The sequence below is a fragment of the Hoplias malabaricus genome, chromosome 1 (assembly GCF_029633855.1).
Source record: "Hoplias malabaricus isolate fHopMal1 chromosome 1, fHopMal1.hap1, whole genome shotgun sequence".
Lineage (NCBI taxonomy): Eukaryota > Metazoa > Chordata > Actinopteri > Characiformes > Erythrinidae > Hoplias > Hoplias malabaricus.
Genome location: NC_089800.1, coordinates 72,570,829 through 72,586,053, shown reverse-complemented (window position 1 = coordinate 72,586,053; position 15,225 = coordinate 72,570,829). Strand labels below are relative to the sequence as shown.

The window sequence follows — 15,225 nt, the reverse complement described above, 5'->3', positions numbered from 1 at the left end:
TTTATACTCTGAATTCTTTCTAACTGAAGACATTTCATCCACTGATAACTGAACCTCAGTGCTATTAATCCTGTTGTTGTAGTCAAACGATTAAAAGCAGATATAATTAAAAAACACTGATTTAAATTAACCATCTTGATGAATTGTCAGTGATAAAATGGCAATTTCCATGATGATACTTAAGGATGTCCCAATGCAATTTTGGTTACCCCCAATTTAATCCAACAATTGTAATGTTCAGTTTAGGCTTGTTTTCTTCTTTTGCTTGTTCTATCCTTGGTGCGTCAGTGAATAATACAACTACTAAAACTTAAACCAAAATCTAAACAAGATATACCACTCTGCAGACGTATAAGAGAATATAAGCACCCCCTACCTGCTGATGATTGTGATACACATTAAGAAGAACAATCAATGCAAAATTATGATCAGACACTGAGGATTATTTTGATGACTTTTCTTAAATATTGTGATGGGCCTGAGAAGTGGTGGAGTGTGATTGGCTGATGAGGATCAGCTGTGGTGGGGCAAGCAGAGTGAAAAGAGTTTCGGACATGTGTGTGTGTGTGATGTAGGAGAGTGGTCTATAAAGTTAATTTACAGCTTTCAGTATTGAAGTGGTAATCACGGTGTTTGTGTGTGATGTGGGATGAGGAGTAAGTTTGCAGTGGAGTGTTATAGTGTTAAAAGACTGGAACATGTTCGCAGTGAATGGTGTATATATATATATATATATATATATATATATATATATATATAAACAGCACAAATTACGGAAATTTGAGTTTGGTAGATTATTTCTTTGTTGTAACAATGCTTCTGGGCAATGAATCATATACCCTTGGAAATCCTGTTAATTTTCCTTTTAAATTGTGCCACATTTGTAAGGAACATGCATATGTGGGATGAGCAGTAAAGCTGAGTATGTGGGTTGCGCCCATGAAAAATTTGCCAGTGCCAAACAGCTAATTTTGCCATTGACTGGTTTGGTGTACTGGATGATTGAAGTTTGAAGAAACAAGACATGTTGTCAATTTAACAATTTATTCATTTGATAAACAGGAACCTCAGTAGTGTTTGGAAGAACCATACGCAGCCACAACAGCCTGGCACCTCCTCCTTATGCTGCTCACCAGCCTGGTCACACACTGCTGCACGAACAGCACGCCCAATCTGATCCCACAAGTGTTCAATGGGGTTGAGGTCAGGACTGCTGACAGGTCATTCCATCCTCTCCACTCCAAAATACTGGAGGTAGTCTCTGATAAATCCCGCGTTGTTAAGCATTGTTATCTTGGAGGATAGAGTTCGGTCCCAGACTGTGGAGATATGGAATTGCCACTGGTTGCAGAATTTCATCTGGATATCTCTCTGCATTGAGATTGCCTCCAATGATGACAAACCTCGTTTTTCCAGTGAGAGAGATGCCGCCTCACACTATCACAAAATAAGCTGTTTGGCATTGGCAGAAAGTATTTGGCAAATTTTTCATGGGTGCAACCCACAAATTTAGCTCTACTGCTCATCCCACAAACGAATGTTCCTTACAAATGTGGCACCATTTAAAAGGGAAATTAACAGGCTTTCCAACGGCATAAGATTTACTGATTTACTGCCAAGAAGCATTGTTACAACACAAAGAAATAATCAACCAAATACAAATTTTCTTACATTTGTGCTATGATATATATATATATATATATATATATATATATATATATATATATATATATATATATCTTAAAGGAAAACTATCACATAGAGAATGTAGGTTTTATTACAATATGTTCGTGATAGTTACACAAACACGAAGTGTCACTAAACCATAGATCTTAGTCTCAGACGTTTTTTTGGTCAGTTTTGGACGTGGAGTGTCTTAACATCACTGCCTTGCAGAAGACAGTATGCATAAAATAGACTACATTTTATGCTGCAGTGTTTGATTCACTGCCTGGGTAAGCACAATATGCTGTACCACAAGGGTGTTTGGGACTCCAAATAGCACATTTACCTTAATCTTTAATATGATTACAATTGTAAGTGTGCCAAATACAGGTAATTGTATATTATGTTTAATATTTTAGTCTTGTGTATTTATTAATTAATATTGCTATAAAGCACTCACTATTGCCTCCACATCCCTTTCAATGCTGAATGCTCTCTTGGTATTAGCACCATATGAAACCTAGAAGTAAAACAAAAAAAGGTTTTGCAAATGTTTTTTTTTTTTCCATCTGATCTGGAATTGCGATTAAATATATGTTGTAATATGTCCATTTGTATTTTTTTTTTGGGCAATTTTAGAGGGTCTGTCCCAAAACTGCCTACAAATAGAGCATTCTATGTCATATTGTGTACGCTCCTGACACCTAGGCTGTCCTAACTCTTACCTCAGAGTTATGCTGCTTAAAGAGATACCTTAATCTGTCCGAATATCTCAAGCCAAGGTCTGGAACATAATGTATAACCTGCATTATGATCAGTCCCATGTCCTGCATATTGTAGTAGCCTTGTAGTTATAGCAACATAACTGATTAATATTAAATTATTTTCAATTACATTTCAAGCTATTTCTACAATATTTATAAATAATTATAAATAACAAATATTCTAATTAACATATCCTTTTCTCATTTAAAGTGAAATTTACAAATAAAGCAATGATTTTGAAAGAAAACAATGCATATTTAAATAAAGTCTTTAATGTCTTGTAGTTGCAGTTGATTTTACTTCTTTTCTATAACCAGCAATCTGATTGGCTCATATTGTTTGAGGGCAGGACTTTATCTGTTAACTGCAAGCTGATTGGCACTTTATGCTGAAGGACGGGACTTTATCTGTAAACAGAATCCATGTTCAGCATTACAAGAATAATTCAGCCGATAATCAATCCCTTATTTTTAAAGTTTCTGGTTTTTACTCAACACTGTCGTCCCAAAAGAGCTTTTATCATGTCCCTTGGGCTATTTTCACTGGCCCCAGGAATGCAGTGTCTGGAGCCCTGCCCTGTGTATGCCACTCATTCGAGTCACAGCATTTATTATAATGTATGGGTCTGATTGGCTGAGTGGCCTCATGTGTGATAGGCAGAATCACATGTAATTAGTCTGTGAGTTTCTCTGAGCGCTAAACCTGAACTCTAATGACTAGAAGAGTCACACCACTTCAAACAAACACTCTGTACAAAATTAAACAGCACTTAATAGTTTATGTTACAGGTCCAGGCATGAATAGGACAGTGCCTTGGTCCACACTCAAACCATGGGCTGCCTATTTATGACCCAGTTCTACATGTGTAAAATTCAATGAGAAATTAAGCAAAGGAATTTGATCAGGCTATCCATATAGCAAATGCAATATCCATTAAATTACTGGCCTGGCTTGGATCACATTCAGACATCCTTATTGAATGTTCTACTGAAGCAAGCATGACAGCGAGAGATTGATATAGAATTGTCCAGAAGGATGTGTGTTTGTGTGCGTGTGTGAGAGAGATACAAGGAATCAAGAAAAGAGGATATGAGTGATACAATGCCTGCTGAGAAGAGCAGGAAATTGTCTTTGCAAATTAAATGATTAGAGTAAAAACATCTCAGCACAGCATTGAGGAATACTGCCAATTGAAATTAGGACTGCCAGGGTTGTTCCTAGGTAGGTCAACTGTGATGAAAATAGTAGTAATAAAAACAGGGCTGTCAAAATGGATATTTTAATAGTGTGCTCATGTGTTTAATGATTAATAGCACAATGTTTTATGTGTGAAGGTATTTTCCTAGCTTAACCTTTCAAAATATTTAGAATTCAAAGCTAAGGTCCATCTGCTCCCATGCAGCTAGAATATGTGACTGTAGTCCTCTCATTCAAATAGAGCTTTTAATGATCTTTTAAAGCAGTGGTCACCAACATTTTACTTGCAAGATCACCTTTTGAAATATGAATAAATGAAAGATCTACCAGCATAAATACCAGGTTTATGCTACTTTTAAAAACATCTTTAGGTCCCCATATCCTCCAATAACATACAATGAAACAGTTTACTTCATTAATGTACAGCTGAGTGTGGGCTGTGGTGGTACTCAGTGAAAGCCTGAGGCTCATCACTGTCTGAAACTGCTGAACACATGTTCTGACAAACTGCATGCACAGACACACAATATTGAATGTTTTTGTGTTTTTCATGGTAAATCAGTTTTTTTCTGGTGCCATTGTACAGTGTGAGCTCACTGTTATTTCCTTCAGAATTCCAAAGCTGTACATGCTGAAACAAATATGCAAAAAACTATAAATACATACTGTATCTTTGCCCTCATACAGGGATTTAGTGTGAATGTGAATATCTCCTCCTACTACTATCTACTTCTTTTAGCCTATACAAATATCCTACTTACTGTTTTATTTAGGTGACTACATTTGTAAAAGAACACTATTTCCAAAAGGCAGCACAACTTGACAGAACACTGGGTTATAGTGTGACACTTGCTGTGTTGTAATTTGTTTCTTCTGTTATGAAACCCAAACCGTCAGTGCTGCTGCATTTGTTGGCTCAGTCAAGGCACAGACAGAGTAGCAGCGTGGGTCAGGGACGCAAATTCTCATGTCATATTTGCAGACACAAATCCTGTGTGAGCGCTGCATTATATGTACCTGCTTAACTAGTGAGCGAACCACTGCAGATACAGAATGACACAGCTGTAGTAACTTAAAGGCCATAACTGGAGCACTCATGATTTATCGAAATCGAATTGCATCATCTTGGGGACCGACCTGTCAATCACGATCAACTGGTTGGTGACCATTGTTTTACAGTAATAGGTTCTGCGCCTTTTATAAATGTATTTAATTTTTGTTTGTTTTTGTTAATGAAACAATATAATATTTTAAATCAAAAGCACAGTCAATTATTTTTTGAAAAAGATATTTTTCACCATAATAAAACATAAAAAATAAAATTAAAAAAATCATTACAGTGTCTCCTAGTGTATGGGGTGTATCTGCAATATGGGATGATGAGCATGACCATCCCCATTCAATGCATCTTACATGACGCTTTGTAGACTCATTCAGGCAAATTTCAACCGTAATCATACTCTATTATGGGTTGCATTTTAGAATATTATAAAATAATAAATTATCACTTTTTCTTCAAATCTTTCTGCTAATTTACCTGCTCCTGCATGACTAACTGCTCTTGTTGATGTCATTTCAACTTAGGGGAGGTAGGTAAACATAAATAAATGAGGCTAAGCTCATGTGATGCAGGTAAATTCTCTTACCTGTCACCAAAAACGTGCAGCGTCCAGCCCCAGCCTCATTGGTGACATCACAGGTGTAAGCACCATAGCCTTCACGGTTCAAAGCCTTGACGTGGTACTCTGTCTCGTCTCGAGTGTCCAACTGTCCCACAGTCAGCAGCCTTGTGCCCAGCTTCCACTCATATTTCAGTACACGGGATGGGTGAGCACGCAGCACTCTACAGCTCAGACTGAACGCCCGGCCAAGACCCTGACGGATTTCTGTATACACCGGCTCCACAGCTGGAGGAACTGATCACAACACAGAGGAAAGGACAGTTCAGAAGAGAAAATTTCAAAACCTGTTAGAAACACTTCAAAGCTACATATTTACAGAGGTACAGATCTAATCAAAATCTCTGACACATCTATCAAAGAATTGTGTAAATATTAGAGCAAAAGGCAAAAAAAAAAAAATTATGTTTTTTTAAAATCCAGATTATTATTAAAATTATGTGGGAGCATACCAAATCACAAATTGCTAAGACGAACAATTCAAGTTTTTTGTGGGCAGCCTAACTTTGAAAACTGTGGGATAAAATTGGCATCTCAGATTTTGTGCTGTTTCTTGTACAGAAATTTCAGAACTGCCCACCACCTCACATTTGGGTCTCTCCAATCACAGCCCTGGACCCACATTTATGTGTGAGCCAAGGACAAGTTTAAACAGAACATACAAGCAAAACTGGTACAGGGAAATATGTGGACTGATTAAAAATGACAAAGACAAGAACAAAGACAAACCAGAGCTTCTCACCCCATTCCTCACTGCTGTGCTCTCAGTTCAGGCTCATTCTCAGCTAAAGGAACAGGCTGAAAACTGAAATTAGCTGTTCTGGCTGTTTAGACAACATGGGAATGGAGCTGTGCTGTTTGATCCTCGTAGTATTTTACAGTTTTCATTTACAATTGCTAACAAGCATTTACCAAAATCTAAGACACTTTTTCTAAACTCTTAACACAGTCAAGCAAGTAGCCAAATATCTGCTCAAAACCACATTTTATGTATTATAACCCCCCCCCCCCCCCCCCCCCAAAAAAAAAGAATCACAATATTTTTAACTACCAATGATTATTTAACCTACCTGTACATGCTGTACATGTTCAGGTTTGATTTTTGGGTTTTTGTAAGCTGCTATTTCTCTCTAGGCATACACAGCTTATCCTGCACTATAAATATGTGTCCTTCCTTGCACTTGAAGCCAAAGTGTTCCCTTAAGGTGTAACAATATGTTTGAGGAAAAAAAACAACTATTGTTTTATAGAATCTGAAACAGCAGACATAAATCAATATTACTCACCTATTCAGCAGGAATAGAGCATTATCCTCATTACAGTTTGTGCTTTGCAACATTTAGAGGGCTCTCCATGGTCTAAACTCAAGATGTCTTTTCTCTGCAATGAGCAGAGTGAAAGAGAGAGCGAGAGAGAAAAAGCCTATCATACTTCACCACGAGAGTTTTTTTTACACTGATTTACAGACACTGGAGCTTCAAGTTTTAAGCATGCAAACATATCTTCCATGAATCGACTCATGAATTAAATAGCACCCTTACAAATATTGTGTACAATGCCTGGGAGAGTAACTGAGAACAATTCCTGGAGCCAGGCCTGGGGGTAATATCTTGATGACGTGATAGCCTGGCTGGGCTCAGCCTGAGGTAGGATTGTAAAAGACATGGCTTTGTATCAAGATCTGGAATCTGGTGTTTGGAGAGAGATATGCAGGAGGCCTCAAAGGAGGTTCAGGAAAACAATCTTAGGGGGTGGGGGATGGGGAGTGGTGGGGTCTGTTTTGGCTGACATGCCTTTACAGTATCACATGGACATCGGGAACAATGAATTTGGTTTGGCAACTCAAGGTAGTAGCTGCCATTTAAAAAAAAAAGGAAACTGGAAAGTATTGTGTCATCATACTTCTCAGCCTTCATGTCCATGATTGTGCCAAGGTTTTGGAAAGGAAAATCTGTCTGATGTTTAAATTTATGGAACGGTGGCTTAACTCATCACCTGCTTGCAAGTAATTAAGTATTTTGAAGATTTGGAAAAGACCTATGATTGTGTATCTTAAGGTATCCTTTGGAGTTACTCTGGGAATATGAGGTGATATGGTCTTTCAAGTGAGCCCTTTGGTCATTGTACTCTAGGAGGTTGAGATACATTCTCTTTTGCTGCAGTAAGCCGGGCTTGGTTAGTGTCGGTGATAGAATGTGTCAGGGTTGTGCCTCATTCTGCACAGTTTTTTTATGTTTCATTTTATTATTGAAAAATCCATATGATCATTACTATTGTAGATAGGTGGTATCGGGGGGTTCAGTACCTGCCTGATTCTTAGTAAGTTTTGAGATCATGCTAAATAATATTCTAGGATTGTTTTTGTGGTTCTCAATCAGAGAATCCTGATTTTATGATCTTTGGTAAGTGCCCTTTGATATGGAATATCTTTATTCCTTGGTCCTTCTAAGCACAATGGACGACTTCAACCTCCATGTTTTTTTTTCATTGTACCATGGGGCAAGCTGTTTGTGTATTCTTTAGAGGTGCTACTATATCTAGAGTGGATCTTTGGGTATTTTCTAAAAAGTCTATTAGTCTGACCAGTTCAACAGGTTTTTTTTAAAAAATAAATGCACCACTCTTTTTCTGTTTAATGTGTAATGTATTTTGGTAGATAATGCCTACACATCCTCGTTTGCTTGATAAAATTGGGCTGTGTACATAATTAAATTCTATAGGCATGGTTTCATTTAATGTCATATAGTCACTGGGTCTGATCCAAGTCTCAGTAAGACATAAAACATCAATATTCCAATCACTTATAATTTCATTAACAATGACAGCTTTAAAATTAAGTGATCTTATATTTAGCAGACCAAACATAAGACCAGAAGTACTGCAGATGAAAATTAAATGTAATAGTTTGATTTTAATTAAGTTTTTAGGGCAAACTGTTTGATGTCTTGTTCATGTGTGATTGGAAGTGGTAATGTAAGCTTACCTGTAAGTTAGGGGCAGTACCTGTAGCAATTACATCACTAGAAAAGACCATAGTGGTAATAAAGGAGATGAGCCATTAAGCAAAGCTTTCAGATTACTTTTATCATGAAGTTCGATAATGATAGTACGAACAAGATAAAACAAGTTTCCTCCATCACATTGCTGGGCATACTTTCACTCTTCACTAATGAATGAGAACTTTGGTGCAATTTGACTCCTGGTGGGGTGCTGTGTTATATAATAGTTAAGAAAATGTAATGTTTATTTTCTCATAAATTGTACCAGTACAAACAATGCTTCTTGTGGCACAGTTAAGTAAAAATACAGCTCTAAGGAATGGGAATATTTTTATTCAGTTTCTTATATGTGGAGCCAGATTCATGTATCTGGAAAAAACTGAGAAAGATACAGAGAGAGAGAGAGATTCTATGCATTGAAAAGAAAGCATTACTTCTTTAAAGTCTTTATTTCACTCTAAATGACATAGTGAGTGGATTATAGAGTGTACAATACTATATCTCTTACAGCTGAGATCAACAGTTCAACCTCCGGACTGACTGTACACAAGGCAATGAGGCTGAGCCTAGCGCAGTTTGTCATTCTGAATTTCATGTCTGAATTTTTCTGAAATTGAACTGATCTTGGCTGTTGTGTAGCCCATGGATGAGGGTTTGATAGACTAGTCATGGAGGTTATCACACACTCATGCTGACTGTGAGCAAGTAATATTTTGTATTTGCACATCAATTTTCAGCAATAAGGAGAGGTGGTGATGCAAGGATATTCTTTGTGGTGCTAGATTTTATTTGACTATGCATCTCTGCAAAGAGGAAAATGACAACAACTCAAGAGAGGTTTGTGATAGAAGGTGATAGATGAGCGCCAAAAAACATGGTGAAATGAAAAGCGCAAATGTGTGCTAAAGCAGCCAAGTGAATATGCAATTATATTTGAAAAACACACAAGAGCATATAAAAAGACTTAAAAACAACAAGAACAACAGAAGTCCTCCCACCTAGCACCACATAAAAACGTGGAAGCACTTTCACTCATTTAGACTGTTTAACAATTGTAGCATACTAGTTAGAGTTGAGCTTTTGAGGCCAAAAATTAACACACTCCTAGGCTCAAGGATTTTAACATGTTTTTCACAACTCCACACATTCCCTGGCACTATACTGAAATGGATTCAGAGAAAGGTCTTGAAACTTAGCCATACTGCTTTAAGCAACCTTTATTTGCATCCTTAGAAGAACGTAGGGAAAAAGGCAGCAAGGAGCGAGGCAGCATTTTTGGGCTTGATATATGATGAGATCAACAAAGACCTCACCCTGGCTGCCTCAAAACAGCCTCAGGATGAACTCACTGACCAACCAAATCTTGTCTCATATCAAGCCGAAAAACACATGAAGAGTAAGTAAACAATACACCTCCACCCACACAGCACAATAATACAACACAAATCCCCAAAACTGCAAATAAAGGATGCTTTAGTGCATGCTGGGTTATTTTTGAAATCAAAAATGATAACAAAGGAATCAGTGAAGGGGCTAGAATTGCCAGGTACCAAAGTATTTACTTCCACCATTAGGAAAGTGCTTCATCATCATAATCAAAAGTCTGCTTTGCAAGAAAGAATGCCCAAAGCATTAATGCTTTTAATCCAAAGATCACCATCCGTACTGTGCAGAACTGCAGAGGGTGGGGTGGGGGGGCATCATGTTGTTGGGCTGTTTTGCTGGAAAAGGAACTGATGCACTTCAAAATATATCTTTCTGATGTAAATATACCATCATTCTGAAAAAAGAGATTCAGTATTTATACAGAAATACTGACGGAATGCTTCGGTGATCCAAAGACAACAAGATGAATGTACTGAAGTGGCCATTTCCAGATCCTGATTTGATGTCCATGTAACATTTATGGGCTGAACTAAAAAAGTATGTACTATGACTAAGGTAGCCACCACACTGTACTGAATTACACCAGTTCTCTCAGGAGGAATGAGCTAAAATTCCAAAGTCGCAGGCAGGAATTTCTACATTCATAAGAACTTCAAAACCATTAGTAGGAACCTCTGAAGTTGTAGGCAGGAACTTATGAAAAAGATTTATTAATTCTTGCACCAGCACACCTGATTTATGTCCTCAGCTAATTAACACACTCTCTCTGAACTGATGTGGGTGCGATAAAGCAGTAAAAGCTAGACAGGAAAACTCGAAAGACTAGGAATTAAACTGCAGCTAAATTTTGCATGAAAGAGGGAGTCCATGTACAGAACAGAAAACCACTGGCCTCCACAGTTCAGAGATGGCTCTTTCTTCTTACAATTATAGAGTAAAAAAAAATACTAGATGTGAATAAATCAAAGTAAAGTTATGTGTGATGAGGGAAGTATGTCTTCCCTCTCTTTATTAAACCTGATTCAGATAATGATAGCTGTAAGCATTAGCTGATGAGTTGTATCAGGTGTAAAGCAAAGCAAAGGCTTAGACCAAAATTATGAGCATTTTTAAAGCAGGTCTTTACCTCTCATGTCTCATAGAAACTCTCCCCTACACGTTTGAATCTGTATACATAAAAATCTAAAAACACCCATGTCCTTGACTGTAAAGGCAAAGCAGCTTCATTAATTCATTATCTGTAACCGCTTATCCAGTTCAGGCTCACGGTAGGTGCAGAGCCTACCTGGAATCATTGGGAGCAAGGCAGGAATACACCCTGAAGGGGGCGCCAGTCCTTCACATTTTTTTTGTGGATGAAAAGCTAAAATGAATATTTTATTCTTCTATACTATTCTAAGCAGCAAATATACAGGGGTTGGACAATGAAACTGAAACACCTGTCATTTTAATGTGGGAGGTTTCATGCCTAAATTGGACCAGCCTGGTGACCAATCTTCATTAATTGCACATTGCACCAGTAAGAGCAGAGTGTGAAGGTTCAATTAGCAGAGGGTAAGAGCACAGTTTTGCTCAAAATATTGCAAAAGACGACAAATTGTTGGTGCACGACTTGCTGGCGCATCTGTGACCAAGGCAGCAAGTCTTTGTGATGTATCAAGAGCCACGATATCCTGGGTAATGTCAGCATACCATCAAGAAGGACGAAACACATCCAACAGGATTAATTGTGGACGCAAGAGGAAGCTGTCTGAAAGGGATGTTTGGGTGCTAACCCGGATTGTATCCAAAAAACATGAAACCACGGCTGCCCAAATCACGGCAGAATTAAATGTGCACCTCAACTCTCCTGTTTCCACCAGAGCTGTCTGTCGGGAGTTCCACAGGGTCAATATACACGGCTGGGCTGCTATAGCCAAACCTTTGATCACTCATGCCAATGCCAAACGTCAGTTTCAATGGTGCAAAGAGCGCAAATCTTGGGCTATGGACAATGTGAAACATGTATTGTTCTCTGATGAGTCCACCTTTACAGTTTTCCCCACATCCGGGAGAGTTACGGTGTGGAGAAGCCTAAAAGAAGTGTACCACCCAGACTGCTGCATGCCCAGAGTGAAACATGGGGGTGGATCAGTGATGGTTTGGGCTGCCATATCATGGCATTCCTTTGGCCCAATATTTGTGCTAGATGGGCACGTCACTATCAAGGACTACCGAAACATTCTGGAGGACCATGTGCATCCAATGGTTCAAACATTGTATCCTGAAGGCGGTGCTGTGTATCTGGATGACAATGCACCAATACACACAGCAAGACTGGTGAAAGATTGATTTGATGAACATGAAAATGAAGTTGAACATCTCCCATGGCCTGCACAGTCACCAGATCTAAATATTATTGAGCCACTTTGGGGTGTTTTGGAGGAGCGAGTCAGGAAATGTTTTCCTCCACCAGCATCACGTAGTGACCTGGCCACTATCCTGCAAGAAGAATGGCTTAAAATGCCTCTGACCACGGTGCAGGACTTGTATATGTCATTCCCAAGACGAATTGACGCTGTATTGGCTGCAAAAGGAGGCCCTACACCATACTAATAAATTATTGTGGTCTAAAACCAGGTGTTTCAGTTTCATTGTCCAACCCTTGTATATGAGCCCACCCAAAGAATAAAATACCCTGTAAACCCCTCAGAAATTTCAAATTTTCAAATAATTTTACCAATAAAAAGAATTCACTAAATAAAACAAAATTTACTCATGAATTCCTCTGACAGACACCTAATAACAGGTTTGATATTTTATTTCAAGTTGATGTAAAACAAACAGAACAGCTGTCTGATCCTGCACCTTTAAACTTCATATTCAAACAAAGAAATTACGAAGTGATTCATCAACCTGCTTATTTAAGATCTGACATGGAGGTTATGTATTTTTCATTCTCCATTGCAGCCCAGGGGGGCCCTGTGTGAACTGGGTCTTTTTCCATCTAATTCTGAAACTATTACATGTGTCAGTTACACAGATAAGATGACAACATCTCTGGGGAGGGAGTGCACAAAAAAGATCACTAACTAGAGCATGTCTGTAAATTTTTTGCTAAACAAAATTCTTGTGCTCAGGAACTTGCTAAAGCATGAGTGGGTGTTGGCATTTTGTATTTCACTGAGGAAATCTCTCTTCTATGACCCCCCAACCCCACCCCACACAAATACATGAGCATAATCTCTTTTTTTATATAAATGAATACTAGTGGGGATAAATTAGCTTGCTGCTAATTAGGCTGGCAGCCAGCTTTGAATGCCATTCTGAGCAAACAGTTAGCATGGAACACTGGCATTTTGTCATTCGAGCTGGCTTCTGTGGAGAGGAATATTCCTCTATTCTCTAGCGTTTATCCGTAGTTCCACTCCACTAATTAAGATGACAATTTTATCATTTCATGACGAAGGTCCACATCTCTCTTTCATTCAGGACTGATAGCTCACCATTTGCATGTAAGGAGCTGCCACTGCTTTTGTTCTGAATATGTATCTGTGTTCCACAAAAACTCTTGTTAGACAGAGTGAACATCCGTTCACCTCAGAACTTGTCTTGGATGTAATTACTTTCTACCCCAGAGAAAGAAATATCTTTCATGAATAAGACACAGAGAAACATTCAAAAATGGCAGCTTTTCAAAGGAAATTTTATTCTTTATGCTGGATCACTGTGCAAGAAAAAGAGGTGGAGAATGTCCAAGGAGAGCCATTAGTGTCAGGGTTTAAATGAAATTATCTCCTCATTAAACTATATTAGATTATTAATAACCAGTAATCTTTGGTGCATATTTGGTCAATAAAAATTAACATTTGCTTAAGGATTTAAGAGGCCTGGATGTGAGATATTTGAGAAACTCTGTCATTGGTCTTCTTTTGAAAGTCACTCTCCAGAATCTAATCTCATGGTAGAATTACCACTCCCACTCCATTTTCTCAGAATCAGATTTTCTTTTCTTTCTCTCTGCCCTGTGAAAAGGAGACTCAGAGGTAGACCTCACAGGGCCTTGTGCTAAGGGTTTTGGGTGTTAAAGGAAATTTCACATCCTACATGAAAGAGGCTTAGCTATCAGTCCTCTGTAAGCTGAACATCACTCACATGAAAATGACAACATATACTCAAGTGACCCTCCATCCTCATTGTATTTCCATGTTTCACCAATTCTCTTCTAGTCTGGCATCAAATGACAGGTAACTGGTAACAAGTATGCCAATTGACCTTTACAGCCAGCTGAAGTTTCAGCTTGTGCATGATGAGGTTTTGATCCCTCCCCAGAGTTAGCGAACCAGCTGCGGTCATCTGGGGTCTTGTAGGTTGATCCTGCTGAATGGTGGGTATAGGGAAGGGTTTCTATAATTTTATTTTTGTTTCTTCTTTTTTTGAACTAGTACACATCCATTCAATGAATACATTTAACGTCTTTGCCAGGTGAAGGTCAGGGATGTTGAGGCATGGCACCCATGGGAATACTCACCACAAGACTGAAGATAATTGGGTTCAAGTGCCATAACTGAGAGTACTCAATTAAGTTCAGGGAAAGCTTGTCCTTAACTTGAGATGCTATCTTTTTGTGGATTTCTGGTCATTTCAAATCATACTGAGAATGAATTACAGTGCTCAGAGTTGAAACTAGAGTATTTAATTGTCCGGTTGGACATGGCCAAAATTGAGCAGAGAAGGCTTAACTCATGAACTTTGACACTTAATATGGCTGTAACTGTCACATATTTTAAGCTGGCAGCCTAGCGGTCTGTTGCTTTTCAGAATTCCTTGAATCCAACCCAAACTCTCAGTCAGTGCATGATGTGAGGTCAACATGGGCCAGCAGTAGCACTGAAACACGAGTTGTGGGTTTGTGTAGTGCAATGGGAAGAGGGTCATGTGATCAATTATTGGGAATTTCACAAGAAAAATGGTGTGCTTGGTGTGCTTGGTGCAATTGTGTGCTTGGTTTTAAAGTAACTTTATACTTTCATGAGCTATTTACAAGTTTCTGACCACTTATAAAATGTGTTCAAAATGCTGCCCATTGTAATCCTCTTCTCCCACTCTTCACACACTGGTAGCAACACCACAGGAGAAATGCTAGCAAGGTTTCCAGAGTGGAAGGCAGCAATTAGGTAAAAAAAAAGAAATACTAGTAATAGATTTGCTCTGATTGCATCTACAAATGTACTAAAACCTGATTTGAACACCTCTAAATGTATGTTTGAATTAAAAAAAACGTAGCTAATTAACACTAGTTTCTCAAACTTTTTGCTTAAAATGTAACATTTGAAATGGGTCTAAAACTGGTGGCTGTTAAAATATCCAGGTTATCTTCCTTTAAGGGAGGTTTTTAAAAAGCCATTTTAAAAGGCTACGTATCATAGAGGAAATCATAGAGGAAATCATAAATTATCATAGAGGGTGTCATAAATAAAAAGAGCAATAGGGAATGAGTCAAGTTTAGTCATCCAATCAAAGTGATTAATGCTTATGCTGAGCTTTACTGAGCT

At 38.3% G+C, this 15,225-nt stretch overlaps 1 protein-coding gene across 3 annotated transcripts in view; it reads right to left on the bottom strand.

The window, feature by feature from the left end:
* The window catches only part of mdga2a (MAM domain containing glycosylphosphatidylinositol anchor 2a), a 177,812-nt gene that overhangs the window by 40,163 nt on the left and 122,424 nt on the right, over positions 1-15,225 (bottom strand). For all 3 annotated transcript variants that reach the window (XM_066673053.1, XM_066673061.1, XM_066673069.1), the window contains one exon: positions 5,274-5,543. In XM_066673053.1, coding sequence (XP_066529150.1) covers positions 5,274-5,543 — 270 coding nt within the window. The remainder of the gene's footprint in view (positions 1-5,273; positions 5,544-15,225) is intronic.